This window comes from Oncorhynchus tshawytscha, linkage group LG14, assembly GCF_018296145.1.
Source record: "Oncorhynchus tshawytscha isolate Ot180627B linkage group LG14, Otsh_v2.0, whole genome shotgun sequence".
Lineage (NCBI taxonomy): Eukaryota > Metazoa > Chordata > Actinopteri > Salmoniformes > Salmonidae > Oncorhynchus > Oncorhynchus tshawytscha.
The window spans coordinates 55,232,079-55,255,943 of NC_056442.1; the positions used below are offsets into that span (position 1 = coordinate 55,232,079).

Consider the following 23,865-nt stretch of genomic DNA (forward strand, 5'->3'; position numbering starts at 1 on the left):
GAGGACCGGGTCCTAACAGAACCAACTAGAGTCTATAGAATATATACCCAGAGAGGACCGGGTCCTAACAGAACCAACTAGAGTCTATAGACTATACCCAGAGAGGACCGGGTCCTAACAGAACCAACTAGAGTCTATAGACTATACCCAGAGAGGACCGGGTCCTAACAGAACCAACTAGAGTCTATAGACTATACCCAGAGAGGACCGAGTCCTAACAGAACCAACTAGAGTCTATAGACTATACCCAGAGAGGACCGGGTCCTAACAGAACCAACTAGAGTCTATAGACTATACCCAGAGAGGACCGAGTCCTAACAGAACCAACTAGAGTCTATAGACTATACCCAGAGAGGACCGGGTCCTAACAGAACCAACTAGAGTTAAATGGATGATGCCTCCACAGACATAAAGGCATGGCTGATAACATTCTGTAGATGGCAATAGTTCTTCTCCGTACGAGGCCCACCAGTGTTGTTGTGTGTGTGTGTGTGTGTGTGTGTGTGTGTGTGTGTGTGTGTGGAATGCACATGTTCACCACCTTTATGATCAACTGAACCCTCCTAGAGCAACGTGCATGTCAGTACCACTATAGTTTACAGGTGGTTGGATGTTACAGGCTCTAGAAATAATCTTCTACAGATTTCTATGTTTACAGGCATGAAGGGTGGGGAGCTGTGGGACACCGGCACACTGCAGTTTCATCTGCGGGAGAACAATGAATAGATCAGAAGAGAATCGTAAAAAAATTATGAATTACAGAAGAATTTGAAGAACGTAGTCGAAAGAGATTTGCATAGACACTGCACATTTGTATGAAAATTAGTCTTACTGTTCTGCTTGAGATTTCTAGATCTGAGTCACATACTTGTGCCTAGTAAGATGATCTGTAGATATTAATGGAATCTGAGGAAGAACATGAGAGATAGAGAGAAAACAGCTTTTACAACACAACACTCTCAACGGGATATTTTCATTTTACTTTGCCTCACTTACAGACTGTGCTAAATACACCCAGTGATGGAAAAAGTACTACATTCTCATACTAGAGTAAAAGTAAAGATATCTTAATAGAAAATGACTCAAGTAATAAGTGAAAGTCACCCAGTATTAAATACCACTTCAGTAAAAGTCTAAAAGTATTTGGTTCTAAAAACAGTTAACTCTTAAGGATCCGTCCCTTTTTTCCAATTGTCGGCTAACATGACATACCCAAATCTAACTGCCTGTAACTCACGTCCTGAAGCAAGGATATGCATATTATTGGTACCATTTGAAAGGAAACACTTTGAAGTTTGTGGAAATGTGAAAGGAATGTAGGAGAATATAACACATTAGATCTGGTAAAAGATAATACAAAGAAAAAAACAACCGTTCTTTAGTATTATTTTGTTGTACCATAATCTGTGAAATGCAAGAGAAAGGCCATAATGTATTATTCCAGCCCAGGTGAAATTTACATTTTGGCCACTAGATGGCATAAGTTTATGTGCAACGTTTTAAACTGATCCAATGAACCATTGCATTTCTGTTCAAAATGTTGTATCAAGACTGCCCAAATGTGCCACATTTTTTAAATAATAACTTTTCAGGTTCAAATTGTGCCCTCTCCTCAAACAATAGCATGGTATTATTTTACTGTAAATTGGACAGTGCAGTTAGATTAACAAGAATTTAAGATTTCTGCCAATATCAGACATGTCTATGTCCTGGGAAATGTTCTTGTTACTTACAACCTCATGCTAATCGCATTAGCCTACGGTAGCTCAACCGTCCCATGGAAGGGACACCGATCCCGATGAAGAATCAAAAGTAAATGTAGTTGATAAAATATACTTAAGTATCAAAAGTCAAATTAAAAGTACAAATAATTTAAAATTCATTACGTTAAGCAAACCAAACGGCACATTTTTATTTATTTACGGATACCCAGGGTCACACTCCAACACTCAGACATCATTTAAACACAAAGCATTTGTGTTTCGTGAATCCGCCAGATAAGAGACAGTAGGGAGGACCAGGTATGTTCTCTTGATAAGTGTGCGAATTGGACCCTTTTCTTTCCAGCTAAGCATTCAAAATGTAACGAGTACTTTTGGTTGTCAGAGAAAATGTATGGAGTAAAAAGTACATCATTTTCTTTAGGAATGCAGTGATGTAAAAGTAAAAGTTGTCAAAAACATAAATAGTAAAGTAAAGTACGGATACCCCCAAAAATACTTATGTAGTACTTTAAAGTATTTTTACTTAAGTACTTTACACCACTGAATACACAATCAATCGTATTTAAACGAACGGCGAATATCCATTACAAATAAAACAACACTGACCACTGAGGAGGAAACGATGTCGTCATTTTCCTGAATGTTGGTCAGTGTCTTTAAACGCCTCAGGGGAATAGTTAGAGGTGGAATCAATCACCACGCATCCGTACTCCTCTTCTGATGGCCATTCATAACCATTCAATGAGTGGTCATAAGTACCAAAAATATGGTGGATACTGCCTATAGAAGAGTACTCTCAAAACACCACCCCGGAAGTGGCTTAATTCCATCACAGGAAGTGGAGCGAGAGAGAGGAAGCAGAAGAGGAGCAAACCTGATTGGCTGTTGCGTTTGCAAAGGGAACGCTTGTGGCAGAGGAAGTGGCTGCAGACACAGTGGCGGGCGTGGCACCGTGCATCATGGGTACTTTGGGGAGAGAAAAATCAGACAGGCAAATGAACTGAAGCAGGCAGATATGTTGCTATCTTATACAGGTTAATTCTCTTCTAACCACTTCTAAACCTCAAAGACTAGTTTGTTGATGTCAACCGTTAGGAAATCATTTGTTTGTGTATTTCTTATTCTCTATTACTGATGTCATTTAAAACAGATTCTAAGCTGACCTTTACTTAAGGTGTTAGCTAACAGGATAACTGAGGTTTGGGATGAAGGGTCAGGAAAATGAGTGTGTCAGAGTGGGTTGTTACATACCGCATAGGGGTGACACACGGGGAAACAGGTGAAACAACTAGCCTACAGTAAAACAACATTTCACTGCTCATAATATTCTCAAAATGTGCTTCAAAATTACTCATACACTTCATTCACATTTCCAGAACTATACACGTCTCATAATTGACCCACCACCACCTCCACCACCAATAAGATGATAATACCATAACTAACCCTGTCTGCAACCCACAGTCCGTCCCAGTCCAGTCCAGTCCCACTCTGTCAGGAAATAGAAGATTTAAAAACTCTGTATTTTTTTCTCTCCAAGCTGTGAATCTACATACCAATTATATGTCATATTTTACTACAAATAATTTCCCGTTAAACACAAGTAATGCAAGAAAATCAATTGTTTAACTATGGAATCGCTGCAATCTATTTAGTTGACAGCAGTTTATAACAGAGCGCTACAACACTGTACCACATCTCAATTGTTCACCGCAAATTCATATCCATCTTTTCTCTATCATCAGGCAACACCTGGCCAAGTGACAACTAAATCACTGGTTTGCATTGGTATGTATTGGTATGTATTGGTATGTATTGGTATGTATTGGTATACTTTGGTATGTATTGGTATACATTGGTATGTATTGGTATGTATTGGTATGTATTGGTATATATTGGTATACTCTGGTATGTATTGGTATGCATTGGTATGTATTGGTATGTATTGGTATACATTGGTATGTATTGGTATGTATTGGTATACATTGGTATGTATTGGTATGCATTGGTATGTATTGGTATGTATTGGTATACTTTGGTATGTGTTGGTATGCATTGGTATGTATTGGTATGTATTGGTATGCATTGGTATGTATTGGTATGGATTGGTATGTATTGGTATACATTGGTATACATTGGTATGTATTGGTATGTATTGGTATATATTGGTATGTATTGGTATGTATTGGTATACATTGGTATGTATTGGTATGTATTGGTATACTTTGGTATGTATTGGTATGCATTGGTATGTATTGGTATGCATTGGTATGTATTGGTATGCTTTGGTATGTATTGGTATGCATTGGTATGTATTGGTATACATTGGTATGTATTGGTATGCTTTGGTATGTATTGGTATGTATTGGTATGCATTGGTATGTATTGGTATGTATTGGTATGCATTGGTATGTATTGGTATGTATTGGTATACATTGGTATGTATTGGTATGTATTGGTATGTATTGGTATACATTGGTATGCATTGGTATGCATTGGTATGTATTGGTATGTATTGGTATGTATTGGTATGCATTGGTATGTATTGGTATGTATTGGTATGTATTGGTATGCATTGGTATGCTTTGGTATGTATTGGTATGTATTGGTATACATTGGTATATATTGGTATGTATTGGTAAGTATTGGTATGTATTGGTATGTTTTGGTATGCATTGGTATGGATTGGTATGTATTGGTATACATTGGTATGCATTGGTATGTATTGGTATGCTTTGGTATGTATTGGTATGCATTGGTATGTATTGGTATACATTGGTATGTATTGGTATGCTTTGGTATGTATTGGTATGTATTGGTATACATTGGTATGTATTGGTATGTATTGGTATACATTGGTATGTATTGGTATGTATTGGTATACATTGGTATGTATTGGTATGTATTGGTATACATTGGTATGTATTGGTATGTATTGGTATACATTGGTATGTATTGGTATGTATTGGTAAGTATTGGTGTGCATTGGTATGTTTCGGTATACATTGTATGTATTGGTATGCATTGGTATGTATTGGTATGTATTGGTATGTTTCGGTATACATTGTATGTATTGGTATGTATTGGTATACATTGGTATGTATTGGTATGTATTGGTATACATTGGTATGTATTGGTATACATTGGTATGTATTGTATTGGTATACATTGGTATGTATTGGTATGTATTGGTAAGTATTGGTATACATTGGTATGTATTGTTATGCATTGGTATGTATTGGTATGTATTGGTATGTATTGGTCTGTATTGGTATACATTGGTATGTATTGGTATGTATTGGTAAGTATTGGTATGCATTGGTATGTTTCGGTATACATTGTATGTATTGGTATGCATTGGTATGTATTGGTTTACATTGGTATGTATTGGTATTCACTGGTATGTATTGGTATGCATTGGTATGTATTGGTATGTATTGGTATACATTGGTATGTATTGGTATGTATTGGTAAGTATTGGTATGCATTGGTATGTTTCGGTATACATTGTATGTATTTGTTATGTATTGGTATGCATTGGTATGTATTGGTTTACATTGGTATGTATTGGTATTCATTGGTATGTATTGGTATGTATTGGTATGCATTGCTATGCATTGGTATGTATTGGCATGTATTGGTATGTATTGGTATGTATTGGTATACATTGGTATGCATTGGTATGTATTGGTATACATTGGTATGTATTGGTATGTATTGGTATGTATTGGTATGTGTTGGTATGCATTGGTATGTATTGGTATGTATTGGGGACACTAGATGCAGAAGATATTCACATTTATTGGTATGTATTGGTATGTATTGGTATACATTGGTATGCATTGGTATGTATTGGTATACATTGGTATGTATTGGTATGTATTGGTATGTATTGGTATGTATTGGTATGTATTGGTATGTATTGGTATGTGTTGGTATGCATTGGTATGTATTGGTATGTATTGGGGACACTAGATGCAGAAGATATTCACATTTAAATATTTGTATTAATATGTTTATATTTTGATCTTGTTCATGTTCTTATTATGTAAACTGCAGTGCAATTCAGTTTTCTTTATTGTAAACTGCCAAAGTGCAGGATTGTGGCACATGTATTTATATGTGAAAATAAAACTATCTATCTATCTATCTATCTATCTATCTATCTATCTATCTATCTATCTATCTATCTATCTATCTATCTATCTATCTATCTATCTATCTATCTATCTATCTATCTATCTATCTATCTATCTATCTATCTATCTATCTATCTATCTATCTATCTATCTATCTATCTATCTATCTATCTATCTATCTATCTATCTATCTATCTATCTATCTATCTATCTATCTATCTATCTATCTATCTATCTATCTATCTATCTATCTATCTATCTATCTATCTATCTATCTAGATTCCCCCTTGGCCTCAAGAGTGGAAAATGGCCACCTTGATGTCTTGAGATGGAGTATGAGGGACTAAAAAGGCTTTAAGGTAATCAGGATGGAAAGCTTGCACCTACCAACAGTTGTTGCAGGTGTCATGCACAATATTGAGCCTGCCCATCATGCATTGCACCAGGAAGTGGATTGGAAAGGGAAACGGGGAGAAGAAATCAACACACAAAAAGACTGTCATTAGAGGGAGACAGTGTTGTTATGGGTACAGAAGGATACAGTACTTTCACCGTCTACTGCAGTGCAGGGTTCATTGGTAGTCTGAAACAAATCTACACACCTCACACAGGAGGTGGAGGTGGTGGTGTTGGATGTAGTAGTGGTGGTGGTGGTGGAGGTGGTGGTGTTGGTGGTGGATGTAGTGGTGGTGGTGGTAGTGGTGGTGGTTATAGTGGTGGTGGTGGGTGTAGGGGTGGTGGTGGTGGTGGAGGTGGTGGTGTTGGATGGTAGTGGTGGTGGTGGAGGTGGAGGTGGTGGTGTTGGTGGTGGATGTGGTGGTTAGTGGTGGTGGTGGTAGTGGTGGTGGTTATAGTGGTGGTGGTGGGTGTGGTGGTGGTGGTGGGTGTAGGGGTGGTGGTGGTGGTGGAGGTGGTGGTGTTGGATGTGGTGGTGGTGGTGGTGGTGGTGGTTATAGTGGTGGTGGTGGTTTTAGTGGTGGTGTGGTGGTGGATGTAGTGGTGGTGGTGGAGGTGGAGGTGGTGGTGTTGGTGGTGGATGGTAGTGGTGGTGGTGGTGGTGGTTAGTGGTGGTGGTTATAGTGGTGGTGGTGGTGGTGGGTGTAGGGGTGGTGGTGGTGGTGGTGGTGGTGGTGGTGGTGGTAGTGGTTATAGTGGTGGTGGTGGTGGTTATAGTGGTGGTGGTGGTGGGTGTAGGGGGTGGTGGTGGTGGTGGTGGTGGGTAGTGGTTATAGTGGTGGTGGTGGTGGTTATAGTGGTGGTGCTGGTGGTGGGTGTAGGGGTGGTGGTGGTGGTGGTGGTGGTGGTAGTGGTTATAGTGGTGGTGGTGGTGGTGATGGAGGTTATGGGCTTTAAAGAAAAGAAGACACCTGTACCATGTCCGATAGATATCGAGCTGAAATGTATTCAATTTGGAGTTTGCATCCCAATATTACACTTCACATATACAGAAGACTGAACTATAACATAGAAACACCGAATTTCCGGCGTTATTACAATTGATTGATTATGAAATTATGAAAAGTGTGCATAACATTCCACCGTTGAGACCACTAGGTCATTTGACTGCAGGTAAGGGCTACACAGAATTACACAGGTGATACAGTGCATTTGGAATGTATTCAGACCCCGTAACCTTTTTAACACAGGTTATTATGTTTGTTGGGGAATAATCAGAATTAGTTGGGTAACATAGATAAGATGTTTTATTTTCATGATATGCTGATGAGTTATGTCTCATCAGCATGTATTTTGTTGTACTATAGTGGTGGCCATTGGCAGTTATCTGTTCTCTGTCAGGACTAAGTTGTTTGGGCCACAGAGATGGGAGAGGTCAAGGGGTCATCATGTGTAAACATATCTTTTGCTCCACTGTGTCTGTGTGCCAGTCACTCCCTACTTTTCCCAACGGGGAGAGGAGGATGGCAGTGTCTGGAATCATTCTATGCTCTCTCTTTTGTTGTTCCTATCTTGCCCTATAGCCTCACTCTCCTCTCCGTGAGCTTGTCCAGGATTGGTTGTATTTAGAATTGGTTCTATCTAAATGACAATTTGATATATATCATAGGGTGGGGGTAATGTCTTGGTACCATTTTGTACCAAGGACGAAATAAGAGCTTTGTTTAGGAGACCAAACTGAAGGATAATTTATAGCCAACTCTGTCTGGCTAGGGGATATTCCTCTGAAGTAAAGTCTTTCTTTGTGTAAGTTCCTAAGACCTGTGGTTTGTCATGTCGTCTAGGGGGGGTGGATCTTTGCTATAAAGGAACCCATTTGCCATTATGTTGAGCACTCTCAACTTTTCATTAGAGATACTGAACTGTTGAAAGTCAAAATGCTATTGCAAAAGCTTAATTATTATTAAAGGTGAAGATTAAGCATAACTCTGACTCGTGTGTGATTTGCTCTCTCATCATTTAGTAATTAAGGAAATTTCCACGACACGTTACAGCCTTATTCTGAAATGGATTAACTCGTTTTTCCCCCCTCCCTCATCAATCTACACACAATACCCCATAATGACATCACAATACCCCATAATGACATCACAATACTCCATAATGACATCACAATACCCCATAATGACATCACAATACCCCATAATGACAGAGCAAAGACATGTTTTTAGAGATTTTTGCAAATATGTATATATAAAAAAAAACTGAAATATCACATTTACATAAATATTCAGACCCTTTACTCAGTACTTTGTTGAAGCACCTTTGGCAGTGATTACAGCCTTGAGTCTTCTTGGATATGATGCTACAAGCTTGGCACACCTGCATTTGGGGAGTTTCTCCAATTCCTCTCTGCAGATCTTCTCAATCTCTGTCAGGTTGGATGGGGAGTGTTGCTGCACAACTATTGTCAGGTCTCTTCAGAGATGTTCGACGGGGTTCAAGTCCAGACTCTGGCCGAGCCACTCAAGGACATTCAGAGACTTGTCCCGAAGCCACTCCTACGTTAATCTTGTCTGTGTGCTTGGGGTCGTTTTGCTGTTGGAAGGTGAACCTTCGCCCCAGTCAGAGGTCCTGAGCTCTCTGGAGCAGGTTATCATCAATGACCTCTCTGTACTCTGTTAAAGGCCCTTCTCCCCCGATTGCTCAGTGGCCAGCTCTAGGAAGAGTCTTGGTGGTTCCAAACATCTTTCATTTATGAATGATGGAGGCCACTGTGTTCGGGGACCTTCAATGCTGCAGAAATGTTTTGGTACCCATCCCCAGATCTGTGCATCGACACAATCCCGTCTCGGAGCTCTACGGACAATTCCATTGACCTCATGGCTTGGTTCTTGCTCTGACATGCACTGTCAACTGTGGGACCTTATATAGACAAGTGTGTGCCTTTCCAAATTATATCCAATCAATTGAATTTACCACAGGTGGACTCCAATTAAGTTGTAGGAACATCTCAAAGATGATCAATGGGAAACAGGATACACCTGAGCTCAATTTCGAGTCTCATAGCAAAGGGTCTGAATACTTATGTACATTTCTAAAAACATATTTTTGCTCTGTCATTATGGGATATTGTGATGTCATTACGGGATATTGTGATGTCATTATGGGATATTGTGACATCATTATGGGATATTGTGATGTCATTATGGGATATTGTGATGTCATTATGGGATATTGTGTGTAGATTGACCAAGGAAATGTTTTATTTAATCCATTTTAGGAAAAGCCTGTAACGTAACAACATGTGGAAAAAGTCAAGAGGTCTGAATACTTTTCCCGAACGCCCTGTACATCAACTACAATGCAGTGAATTAAGACAGATTTAAGTTGCATCTACTGCCATTAATGCTAATTATTTCTGTTAACAAGGGTCACTCATTAAACACACACAAACCTAAAGAACACAGAGATGCTATGTATCTTGATATGAGAAATCAGTAGCTATGTCGTTTTAGCACCAGTCATCCAGATTAAAAATATATTTTATCTTAAAAACAAAGAGAAAAGAGTGAATAGCCAGTCACATCAGCCAATAACCTTCCAAGATCAATTATGTGCCAGGGCCAATAGGAAAATGGCTATCTTGCAATACTCCTCCTAGTTTATTTAAAGGTTGTTGGCCCAGAGTGGTTATGGACAAGCTGCCTCCAGTTCTCTCAGTGTGGACTTGGACTACTGTGGCTTGACAGCAGGGATGGACTGGGGAGCAGAAATCGGCTTGGTTCTTTCTAAAACACCAGGCCACTTTTTTTTTTTTACTTGAGGATCTCATTGTTAGTCAAAATAAAGATAATTCTGTTCCAAACCTCCAGTGTATACAGACACACTAGGTTAAAATAGACCACCCCGTCTGGCATTTGCCAGAACTGTCTGAAAGCCAGCCGATCCATCTCTGTCAGACAGTTCAACAATGGGAGTGGATGTATAGACTACAGGATCTGAGCAACAGTAACACTTACTGGACCCTCACTGGGGAGCATTTGCGGCAGTGTAGCCTAGTGGAACAGAGTGTTGGACTAGTAACCGGAAGGTTGCAAGTTCAAACCCCCGAGCTGACAAGGTACAAATCTTTCGTTCTGCCCCTGAACAGGCAGTTAACCCACTGTTCCTAGACCAGTTAACCCACTGTTCCTAGACCAGTTAACCCACTGTTCCTAGACCAGTTAACCCACTGTTCCTATTTGTTCTTAACTGACTTAATAAAAAAACTGGTGTATGTGGATCGGACCAGGGTGGTGCCAGTGTTCTGGTGTATGTGGATCGGACCAGGGTGGTGCCAGTGTTCTGGTGTATGTGGATCGGACCAGGGTGGTGCCAGTGTTCTGGTGTATGTGGGTCGGACCAGGGTGGTGCCAGTGTTCTGGTGTATGTGGGTCGGGCCAGAGTGCTGCCAGTGTTCTGGTATGTGTGGTTGGACCAGGGTGGTGCAAGTGTTCTGGTGTATGTGGGTCGGACCAGTGTGGTGCCAGTGTTCTGTTGTGTGTGGATCGGACCAGGGTGGTGCCAGTGTTCTGGTGTATGTGGATCGGACCAGGGTGGTGCCAGTGTTCTGGTGTGTGTGGGTCGGACCAGGGTGGTGCCAGTGTTCTGGTGTATGTGGATCGGACCAGGGTGGTGCCAGTGTTCTGGTGTATGTGGATTGGACCAGGTGGTGCCAGTGTTCTGGTGTATGTGGATCAGACCAGGGTGGTGCCAGTGTTCTGGTGTATGTGAGTCGGACCAGGGTGGTGCCAGTGTTCTGGTGTACGTGGATCGGACCAGGGTGGTGCCAGTGTTCTGGTGTATGTGGATCGGACCAGGGTGGTGCCAGTGTTCTGGTGTATGTGGATCGGACCAGCGTGGTGCCAGTGTTCTGGTGTATGTGGATCGGACCAGGGTGGTGCCAGTGTTCTGGTGTATGTGGTTGGACCAGGGTGGTGCCAATGTTTTCAGACTGGTGTATGTGTGTGAGTTTGTGTTCATGTTTCCAATTGTCATTGCAATAAGAGGGATACTGCAAAATGAATGTCCAATCAGAACTATGTATGCTGTGCAAGACCGAAGCCAAAGGTTTTACCGGTAAGGAGCCCGAAGCCAGAGGTTTTATGTGTAAGGAGCCTGAAGCCAGAGGTTTTATGGGTAAGGAGCCTGAAGCCAGAGGTTTTATGGGTAAGGAGCCTGAAGCCAGAAGTTTTATGGGTAAGGAGCCTGAAGCCAGAGGTTGTATGGGTAAGGAGCCTAAAATCAGAGGTTTTATGGGTAAGGAGCCTGAAGCCAGAGGTTGCATGGCTAAGGAGCCTAAAACCAGAGATTTTATGGGCAAGGAGCATGAAGCCAGATGTTCAACTGGTAAGGTTTGAGGTTTGTGAATGGAGGTAAGCAGCATCAGATTTGACTTCAGGGGTTGTGATGAGTTGAGAGGTGAAAGGTAAAAGGTTCAAACCTACCCGACGGGATGAACTGCTGCTGTTGGTACTGGAACATGTTGGCCAGGGCCTGTTGGTACTGGAACATGTTGGCCAGGGCCTGTTGGTACTGGAACGTGCCAGCGGCGTTGAACATGGCGGTGGCACCGTTGGATTTTTCAACTGTGGGTCTCTTTGGTAATGGAGGTAAAGGTGGGAGCCCCTGATAGAGGTGGTGGTGGTGGTGGAGGAGGTAGTAGTGGAGGTGGTGGGAATGGTAGTGGTGGTGGAGGAGGTAGTGGTGGAAGTAGTGGTGGTGGAGGAGGTAGTGGTGGAGGTGGTGGTGGTGGAGGAGGTAGTGGTGGAGGTGGTGGTGGAGGTGGTGGAATAGGTGGTAGTGGTGGTGGTGGTGATGGAGGTGGTAGTGGTGGAGGAGGTAGTGGTGGAGGTGGTAGTAGTGGAGGTGGTGGTAATGGTAGTGGTGGTTGTGGTGGTGGAGGAGGTAGTGGTGGAGGTGGTAGTAGTGGAGGTGGTAGTAATGGTAGTGGGGGTGGTGGTGGAGGAGGTGTAATGGAGGTGGTAGGGTAGGTGGTGGTGGTAGTAGTAGTGTGTTGGTAATGGAGGTGGTAGTAGTGGAGGTGGTGGTAGGTAGTAGTGGTGGTGGTGGAGGAGGGTGGAGGTGGTAGTGGGTGGTGGTAGTAGTGGAGGTGGTGGTAATGGTAGTGGTGGTGGTGGTGGAGGTGGTAGTGTGGAGGTGGTAGTAGTGGAGGTGGTGTGTGGATGGTAGTGGTGGTGGTGGTGGTGGAGGTGGTAGTAGTGGAGGTGGTGGTAATGGTAGGTGGTGGTGGTGGAGGAGGTGGTAGTGGTGGAGGTGGTGGTGGTAGTGGTGGAGGTAGGGTGGAGGGTGGTGGTGGTGGAGGAGGTAGTGGTGGAGGGTGGTGTGGTGGTGGTGGTAATGGTAGTGGTGGTGGTGGTGGAGGAGGTAGTGGTGGAGGTGGTAGTAGTGGAGGTAGTGGTGGAGGTAGTGGTGGAGGAGGTAGTGGTGGAGGTGGTGGTGGAGGTGGTGGTAATGGTAGTGGTAGTGGTGGTGATGATAGTGGTGGAGGTGGTAGTAGTGGAGTTGGTGGTAATGGTAGTGGTGATGGTGGAGGTGGTGATGATAGTGGTAGAGGTGGTAATAGTGGAGTTGGTGGTAACGGTAGTGGTTGGATGTAGTGGTGGTGGTGGTGGTTATAGTGGTGGTGGTGGTTATAGTGGTGGTGGTGGTGGTGTTGGATGTAGTGGTGGTGGTGGTGGTGGTTATAGTGGTGGTGTTGGATGTAGTGGTGGTGGTGGAGGCGGAGGTGGTGGTGTTGGTGGTGGATGTAGTGGTGGTGGTGGTTATAGTGGTGGTGGTTATAGTGGTGGTGGTGGGTTTAGGGGTGGTGGTGGTGGTGGTAGTGGTGGTGGTGGTGGTGGTGATGGAGGTAGTGGTTGTAGGGGTGGTGGTGGTGGATGTAGTGGTGGTTATAGCGGTGGTGGATGAGTGGTGGTGGTGGTGGTGGTGGTGGTTGTAGTGGGGGTGGTGGTGGATGTAGTGGTGGTTATAGTGGTGGTTGTAGAGGTGGTGGTTGTAGAGGTGGTGGTGGAAGTAGTGGTGGTGGTGGTGGTGGTTGTAGAGGTGGTGGTGGTGGTGGTGGTGGTGGTGGTGGTGGTGGTTGTAGAGGTGGTGGTGGTGGTGGTTGTAGAGGTGGTGGTTGTAGGTGGTGGTGGAAGTAGTGGTGGTGGTAGTAGTGGTTGTAGAGGTGGTGGTGGTGGTGGAAATAGTGGTGGTTATAGTGGTGGTGGAAGTGGTGGTGGTGGTTGTAGTGGTGGTGGTGGTGGTTGTAGTGGTGGTTGTGGGGTGGTGGTGGTGGATGTAGTGGTGGTTATAGTGGTGGTGGAAGTGGTGGTGGTGGTGGTGGTTGTAGTGGGGTTATGGTGGTGGATGTAGTGGTGGTTATAGTGGTGGTGGTGGTGGTTGTAGAGGTGGTGGTGGTGGTGTAGTGGTGGTGGTGGCGGTGGTTGTAGAGGTGGTGGTGGTGGTTGTAGAGGTGGAGGTGGTGGTGGAAGTAGTGGTGGTGGTGGTAGTGGTTGTAGAGGTGGTGGTGGTGGAAATAGTGGTGGTTATAGTGGTGGTTGTAGGGGTGGTGGTGGTGGAAGTAGTTGTGGTTATAGTGGTGGTGGAAGTGGTGGTGGTGGTTGTAGAGGTGGTGGTGGTGATGGTGGTGGTGGTGGTTGTAGAGGTGGTGGTTGTATTGGTGGTTGTAGTGGTGGTGGTGGTGGTGGTTATAGTGTTGGTGGAAGTGGTGGTGGTGGTGGTGGTGGTGGTGGTGGTGTAGAGGTGGTGGTGGTGGTTGTAGTGGTGGTGGTTGTATTGGTGGTTGTAGTGGTGGTGGTGGTGGTGGTTGTAGAGGTGGTGGTGGTGGTGGTGGTTGTATTGGTGGTTGTAGTGGTGGTGGTGGTGGTGGTTATCGTGTTGGTGGAAGTGGTGGTGGTGGTGGTGGTGGTGGTGGTTGTAGAGGTGGTGGTGGTGGTTGTAGTGGTGGTGGTTGTATTGGTGGTTGTAGTGGTGGTGGTGGTGGTTGTGGTGGTGGTGGTTGTAGAGGTGGTGGTGGTGGTGGTTGTATTGGTGGTTGTAGTAGTGGTGGTGGTGGTGGTGGTTGTATTGGTGGTTTTAGAGGTGGTGGTGGTGGTGGTGGAAGTGGTGGTGGTAGTGGTGGTTGTAGGGGTGGTGGCGGTGGTGGTTATTGTGGTGGTTGTAGGGGTGGTAGGGGTAGTTGTAGGGGTGGTGGAAATATAAGACAGAGAAAATAAAGATTTTCATTAGATCAAAAGCTTCTCTACCTCGAAAAAATGATGATTAAATGTTTTTTGAAAGACATCAGTGGTCTATGTTACAGTCCATCATAATAAGATAGTGGTCTATGATACACTAATTGTTCTATAATAAGACCGTGGTCTATGTTACACTAGCCCCATAATAAGACAGTGGCCTATGTTACACTAGCCCCATAATAAGACAGTGGTCTATGTTACACTAGCCCCATAATAAGACAGTGGTCTATGTTACAGTCCCTCTATAATAAGACAGTGGTCTATGTTACACTAGCCCCATAATAAGACAGTGGTCTATGTTACAGTCCCTCTATAATAAGACAGTGGTCTATGTTACACTAGCCCCATAATAAGACAGTAGTCTATGTTACACTAGCCCCATAATAAGGCAGTTGTCTATGTTACAGTCCCTCTATGATAAAACAGTGGTCTATGTTACACTAGCCCCATAATAAGACAGTGGTCTATGTTACAGTCCCTCTATAATAAGACAGTGGTCTATGTTACACTAGCCCCATAATAAGACAGTGGTCTATGCTACTCTAGCCCCATAATAAGACAATTGTCTATATTACACTAGCCCCATAATAAGACAGTGGTCTGTGTTACACTAGCCCCATAATAAGAGAGTGGTCTATGTTACACTAGCCCCATAATAAGACAGTTGCCTATATTATACTAGTCCCATAATAAGACAGTGGTCTATGTTACACTCGTCCCATAATAAGACAGTGGTCTGTGTTACACTAGTCCTTCTATAATAAGACAGTGGTCTGTGTTACACTAGTCCTTCTATAATAAGACAGTGGTCTATGTTACACTAGCCCCATAATAAGACAGTGGTCTATGTTACACTAGTCCTTCTATAATAAGACAGTGGTCTGTGTTACACTAGTCCTTCTATAATAAGACAGTGGTCTATGTTACACTAGCCCCATAATAAGACAGTAGTCTGTGTTACACTAGCCCCATAATAAGACAGTGTTCTATGTTACACTAGTCCTTCTATAATAAGACAGTGGTCTATGTTACACTAGTCCTTCTATAATAGGACAGTGGTCTATGTTACACTAGTCCTTCTATAATAAGACACTGGTCTGTGTTACATTAGTCCTTCTATAATAAGACAGTGGTCTGTGTTACACTAGCCCCATAATAAGACAGTGGTATATGTTACACTAGTCCTTCTATAATAAGACAGTGGTCTGTGTTACACTAGCCCTTCTATAATAAGACAGTGGTCTGTGTTACACTAGTCCTTCTATAATAAGACAGTGGTCTATGTTACAGTCCCTCTATAATAAGACAGTGGTCTATGTTAAACTAGCCCCATAATAAGACAGTGGTCTATGTTACACTAGCCCCATAATAAGACAGTTGCCTATGTTATACTAGTCCCATAATAAGACAGTGGTCTGTGTTACACTAGTCCTTCTATAATAAGACAGTGGTCTGTGTTACACTAGTCCTTCTATAATAAGACAGTGGTCTATGTTACACTAGTCCTTCTATAATAAGACAGTGGTCTATGTTACACTAGCCCCATAATAAGACAGTGGTCTATGTTACACTAGTCCTTCTATAATAGGACAGTGGTCTATGTTACACTAGTCCTTCTATAATAAGACACTGGTCTGTGTTACATTAGTCCTTCTATAATAAGGCAGTGGTCTATGTTACACTAGTCCTTCTATAATAAGACAGTGGTCTATGTTACAGTCCCTCTATAATAAGACAGTGGTCTATGTTAAACTAGCCCCATAATAAGACAGTGGTCTATGTTACACTAGCCCCATAATAAGACAGTTGCCTATTTTATACTAGTCCCATAATAAGACAGTGGTCTGTGTTACACTAGTCCTTCTATAATAAGACAGTGGTCTGTGTTACACTAGTCCTTCTATAATAAGACAGTGGTCTGTGTTACACTATTCCTTCTATAATAAGACAGTGGTCTATGTTACACTAGCCCCATAATAAGACAGTGGTCTATGTTACACTAGTCATTCTATAATAAGATAGTGGTCTGTGTTACACTAGTCCTTCTATAATAAGACAGTGGTCTGTGTTACACTAGTCCTTCTATAATAAGACAGTGGTCTATGTTACAGTCCCTCTATAATAAGACAGTGGTCTATGTAACTCTAGCCTCATAATAAGACAATTGTCTATGTTACACTAGCCCCATAATAAGACAGTGGTCTATGTTACACTAGCCCCATAATAAGACAGTTGCCTATATTATACTAGTCCCATAATAAGACAGTGGTCCATGTTACACTAGTCCTTCTATAATAAGACAGTGGTCTGTGTTACACTAGTCCTTCTATAATAAGACAGTGGTCTATGTTACACTAGTCCTTCTATAATAAGACAGTGGTCTATGTTACACTAGCCCCATAATAAGACAGTGGTCTATGTTACACTAGTCCTTCTATAATAAGACAGTGGTCTGTGTTACACTAGTCCTTCTATAATAAGACAGTGGTCTATGTTACACTAGTCCTTCTATAATAAGACAGTGGTCTATGTTACACTAGTCCTTCAAGACAGTGGTGCTTGTCTATGAATTGTGACAGCTAGAGATTGTCACAATAGAGTTACCAACATACAGACAATATACATATAAATATGTAACATGAATACTGCAAAAGTAAATCAGCTTTTATAACACATCTTTGAGAATGTATTAGGAGCTCTGTAAAATAAAGATAATAATGATTGTACTAGTAACCAGGAGTCAACAGAGAGGATGTTAACAGAGAGGATGTTATCCAGAGAGGATGTTAACAGAGATGGTGTTATTAACAGAGATGGTGTTATTAACAGAGAGGATGTTAACAGAGAGGATGTTAACAGAGAGGATGTTAACAGAGAGGATGTTATTAACAGAAAGGATGTTAACAGAGAGGATGTTAACAGAGATGGTGTTATTAACAGAGATGGTGTTATTAACAGAGATGATGTTATTAACAGAGATAGTGTTATTAACAGAGATGGTGTTATTAACAGAGAGGATGTTATTAACAGAGATGATGTTAACAGAGATGGTGTTATTAACAGAGAGGATGTTAACAGAGAGGGTGTTATTAACAGAATTGGTGTTAACAGAGATGGTGTTAACAGAGAGGGTGTTAACAGAGAGGATGTTAACAGAGAGGATGTTATTAACAGAGATTATGTTATAAACAGAGAGGATGTTAACAGAGAGGATGTTAACAGAGAGGATATTAACAGAGAGGATGTTAACAGAGAGGATATTAACAGAGAGGATATTAACAGAGAGGATGTTAACAGAGAGGATATTAACAGAGAGGATGTTAACAGAAAGAATGTTAACAGAGAGGATGTTATAAACAGAGAGGATGTTAACAGAGAGGATATTAACAGAGAGGATGTTAACAGAAAGAATGTTAACAGAGAGGATGTTATAAACAGAGAGGATGTTAACAGAAAGAATGTTAACAGAGAGGATGTTAACAGAGATGATGTTATTAACAGAGATGGTGCTATTAACAGAGAGGATATTAACAGAGAGGATGTTAACAGAGAGGATGTTAACAGAGAGGATGTTAACAGAGAGGATGTTAACAGAGATGGTGTTAACAGAGATGGTGTTATTAACAGAGAGGATATTAACAGAGAGGATGTTAACAGAGAGGATGTTAACAGAGAGGATGTTAACAGAGAGGATGTTAACAGAGATGGTGTTATTAACAGAGAGGATGTTAACAGAGAGGATGTTAACAGAGAGGATGTTAACAGAGAGGATATTAACAGAGAGGATATTAACAGAGAGGATGTTAACAGAGAGGATGTTAACAGAGATGATGTTAACAGAGATGGTGTTAACAGAGAGGGTGTTATTAACAGAGAGGATATTAACAGAGAGGATGTTAACAGAGAGGATGTTAACAGAGAGGAGGTTAACAGAGAAAAGCTGCACTTCTAGCTCCATGATTAACAGTAGAAACCTTGTTCATTCTAAAGTCCCTCCGTCCACCAGAATTAGACATGCATGGTAGACATGGTAATAATAACAAAACATATCATAACCATGTCATATATTTATACGTGAACACTCCCGAAGAGACACTAATCATGATTTTAGCTGCTGCGTTAACTAAATGAATTCCAGATTAACGTTCAAACCATGTTATTATAAGGATGGGTTGAACTGACTGTAGACAACATTCTGTTTTGTTTTGCAAATCCCGCCTCATTCCCACATTGACACAGAGATAGAATGGTAATGTAAAGGGATATTTAGGTTAATTAACGGGGTACCACTATACCACAATCAATTCATCACCCCATCAACGAAATGTTTAGAAAACATTATTGCCATAGTCAATTCATCATCCCAGCAATGACAGGTTTAGTAAACAGTAATGTCAAAATCAATTTATCACCCCAGATATGAAATGGTTACTAAACAGTAACTTAATAAGATGTATTTAGTTAGAAACTAGTATAACAGAGCTGCATGCCAAGCTAAAAGGTGAAATGTCATAGTACCAGGTCAAAAGTTGCGCCGAGGGGTCGCTTCAGTGATTTGACAGCCGACTGAGCCTTAATTAGCAGGCAGCGAGCACAAGGTGGAAATGGGCCAATGAGGTTCAAGCGCATTAACATAAACCGGCAAGCAGAGGTGCATCATGGAGGCAGCAGTGCAGTTTGGGTTGGTGAGAGAAAAAAACAAAAAACAAACAAAACAAACAAAACAACAAATCATTGGAATGCAATATGCAACAAATAACATAGCTGGAGGACGCACATTAATGGCTGTAGGGTTGTTAGTGTAAACATTACGACCTTGACATCATTAATGGCTGTAGCGTTGTTACTGTAAACACTACGGCTGTGACATCATTAACAACTGTGGGGTTGTTACTGTAAACACTACGGCCTTGACATCATTAACGGCTGTAGGATTGTTACTGTAAACACTACGGCTGTGACATCATTAACAGCTGTAGGGTTGTTACTGTAAACACTACGACCTTGACATTATTAACGACTGTAGGGTTGTTACTGTAAACAATAGGGCCTTGACATCATTAACAGCTGTAGGGTTGTTACTGTAAACACTACTGCTGTGACATCATTAACAGCTGTAGGGTTGTTACTGTAAACACTACGGCCTTGACATCATTAACGGCTGTAGGGTTGTTACTGTAAACACTACAGCCTTGACATCATTAACAGCTGTGGGGTTGTTACTGTAAACACTACGGCCTTGACATCATTATCGGCTGTGGGGTTGTTACTGTAAACACTACGGCCTTGACATCATTATTAACGGCTGTAGGATTGTTACTGTAAACACTACGGCTGTGACATCATTAACAGCTGTAGGGTTGTTACTGTAAACATTACGACCTTGACATCATTAATGGCTGTAGCGTTGTTACTGTAAACACTACGGCTGTGACATCATTAACAACTGTGGGGTTGTTACTGTAAACACTACGGCCTTGACATCATTAACGGCTGTAGGATTGTTACTGTAAACACTACGGCTGTGACATCATTAACAGCTGTAGGGTTGTTACTGTAAACACTACGGCCTTGACATCATTAACAGCTGTAGAGTTGTTACTGTAAACACTACGGCCTTGACATCATTAACAGCTGTAGAGTTGTTACTGTAAACACTACGGCCTTGACATCATTAACAGCTGTAGGGTTGTTACTGTAAACACTAGGGCCTTGACATCATTAAGAGCTGTAGGGTTGTTACTGTAAACACTATGGGCTTGACATCATTAACAGCTGTAGGGTTGTTACTGTAAACACTACGGCCTTGACATCATTAACGGCTGTAGGGTTGTTACTGTAAACACTACGGCTGTGACATCATTAACGGCTGTAGGGTTGTTACTGTAAACAATAGGGCCTTGACATCATTAACAGCTGTAGGGTTGTTACTGTAAACACTACGGCCTTGACATCATTAACAGCTGTAGGGTTGTTACTGTAAACACTACGGCCTTGACATTATTAACAGCTGTAGGGTTGTTACTGTAAACAATAGGGCCTTGACATCATTAACAGCTGTAGGGTTGTTACTGTAAACACTACGGCTGTGACATCATTAACAGCTGTAGGGTTGTTACTGTAAACACTACGGCCTTTACATCATTAACAGCTATAGGGTTGTTACTGTAAACACTACGGCCTTGACATTATTAACAGCTGTAGGGTTGTTACTGTAAACACTACGGCCTTGACATAATTTACTTACACAGGAATGTTGCTCTACTTGCTATTCGCTGTCACTGGATTGAGCTAAACGCTATTACTGCAGTTACCGTTAGACACTTCCTGGTTTCAGAAAACTACAGAATTATTTACTGTGAGTCATATAGTATGTTCAATGATAATACATCCAGGACTACTTGATATTTTAGTGATGACATGACGTTTCTATAGGGAGACGTATCAACGCTGTTTAGTTGATACTCAACAAGTCCTAAATATAATAAGAGGAAGCATTGCTACACAATTACAGCAGCTCTAAGAAGCATAACAATATCACCAGTTACAACACGTTATATACCAATATATCGAGTTATACCACATGTTAGATAACAATATATCTAGTTATACCACATGTTAGATAACAATATATCTAGTTATACCACATGTTAAATAACAATATATCTAGTTATACCACATGTTAGATAACAATATATCTAGTTATACCACATGTTAGATAACAATATATCTAGTTATACCACATGTTAAATAACAATATATCTAGTTATACCACATGTTAGATAACAATATATCTAGTTATACCACATGTTAAATAACAATATATCTGGTTATAACACATGTTAGATAACAATATATCTAGTTATACCACATGTTAGATAACAATATATCTAGTTATACCACATGTTAGATAACAATATATCTAGTTATACCACATGTTAAATAACAATATATCTAGTTATACCACATGTTAGATAACAATATATCTAGTTATACCACATGTTAGATAACAATATATCTGGTTATAACACATGTTAGATAACAATATATCTGGTTATAACACATGTTAAATAACAATATATCTGGTTATAACACATGTTAAATAACAATATATCTGGTTATAACACATGTTAAATAACAATATATCTGGTTATTACACATGTTAAATAACAATATATCTGGTTATAACACATGTTAAATAACAATATATCTGGTTATAACACATGTTAAATAACAATATATCTGGTTATAACACATGTTAAATAACAATATATCTGGTTATAACACATGTTAAATAACAATATATCTGGTTATAACACATGTTAAATAACAATATATCTGGTTATAACACATGTTAAATAACAATATATCTGGTTATAACACATGTTAAATAACAATATATCTGGTTATTACACATGTTAAATAACAATATATCTGGTTATTACACATGTTAAATAACAATATATCTGGTTATAACACATGTTAAATAACAATATATCTGGTTATTACACATGTTAAATAACAATATATCTGGTTATAACACATGTTAAATAACAATATATCTGGTTATAACACATGTTAAATAACAATATATCTGGTTATTACACATGTTAAATAACAATATATCTGGTTATAACACATGTTAAATAACAATATATCTGGTTATTACACATGTTAAATAACAATATATCTGGTTATAACACATGTTAAATAACAATATATCTGGTTATAACACATGTTAAATAACAATATATCTGGTTATAACACATGTTAAATAACAATATATCTGGTTATAACACATGTTAAATAACAATATATCTGGTTATTACACATGTTAAATAACAATATATCTGGTTATTACACATGTTAAATAACAATATATCTGGTTATAACACATGTTAAATAACAATATATCTGGTTATTACACATGTTAAATAACAATATATCTGGTTATAACACATGTTAAATAACAATATATCTGGTTATAACACATGTTAAATAACAATATATCTGGTTATTACACATGTTAAATAACAATATATCTGGTTATAACACATGTTAAATAACAATATATCTGGTTATTACACATGTTAAATAACAATATATCTGGTTATAACACATGTTAAATAACAATATATCTGGTTATTACACATGTTATATAACAATATATCTATATCTGGTTATAACACATGTTAAATAACAATATATCTGGTTATAACACATGTTAAATAACAATATATCTGGTTATTACACATGTTAAATAACAATATATCTGGTTATAACACATGTTAAATAACAATATATCTGGTTATAACACATGTTAAATAACAATATATCTGGTTATTACACATGTTAAATAACAATATATCTGGTTATAACACATGTTAAATAACAATATATCTGGTTATAACACATGTTAAATAACAATATATCTGGTTATTACACATGTTAAATAACAATATATCTGGTTATAACACATGTTAAATAACAATATATCTGGTTATAACACATGTTAAATAACAATATATCTGGTTATAACACATGTTAAATAACAATATATCTGGTTATAACACACGCTATAACAGGTGATAACAGTTGAAAGAGCTAAAGGAAAGGGATCAGGGTCGGAGGGGGCAGTTAGTCACACATTTAGCATGATACAATTAAGCTAACTAGTTTAGCTGCATAATAAGTCTCCATTACCTTTACTGTCTACGTCTGCTGGGCAGTCTAGATGCTGAGGGGCTGGCTGGGGGAGACAACGGGGGGGGCAGGTTTTCAGACGTAGGTGGTGTTGGAGAGGAGTGGCTGGGGGGTCAGGTTTTCAGACGTAGGTGGGGTTGGAGAGGAGTGGCTGGGGGGTTACAGAGGGATACCTACCATGACTACTGCGACAGACTGGTTGACCTGGTGTTGGCCAGCCTTTATCTTGGCCTGCAGGTGGGCTGGAGGGTGGAAGTATTTACACTTCTCCCTGGAGCAGCGACCCTTTATGTAGTCCATACACACGGTCACGGTGTTGTCGTTGGTGTCTATCATGGTGCTGTCTGAGGGGTGGGCGAAGCGACAGTCACTCTCCCCCCGCGTACAGTTACCTCTCTGGTACTCCCGACACACCTGGGGAGAGGAGGGAGGGGTGGACAGACAGACAGACAGATCCGGTCAGATCAGGTCAGATCAGGTCAGATCAGATCAGGTCAGATCAGGTCAGGTCAGGTTGTTACCAAGCCACGCGTCATCATGACACATGGCAACACAACAAGTCACTGAGGAAAGGTGAACATTTTTTTTTTTTAGGCGAGA

General features: G+C 40.6%; 1 protein-coding gene across 1 annotated transcript in view; it reads right to left on the minus strand.

Moving 5' to 3' along the window:
• Window positions 1-2,230: 2,230 nt before the first annotated feature.
• The window catches only part of LOC121839294 (muscleblind-like protein 1), a 36,777-nt gene continuing 15,142 nt past the window's right edge, over window positions 2,231-23,865 (minus strand). The window contains exons 3-6 of the mRNA XM_042297693.1: window positions 23,443-23,679; window positions 11,749-11,929; window positions 3,171-3,215; window positions 2,231-2,690 (exon numbers count right to left, since the gene is read on the minus strand). Of these exons, the coding sequence (XP_042153627.1) occupies window positions 2,554-2,690; window positions 3,171-3,215; window positions 11,749-11,929; window positions 23,443-23,679 (600 nt within the window). The 3' untranslated portion in view covers window positions 2,231-2,553. The remainder of the gene's footprint in view (window positions 2,691-3,170; window positions 3,216-11,748; window positions 11,930-23,442; window positions 23,680-23,865) is intronic.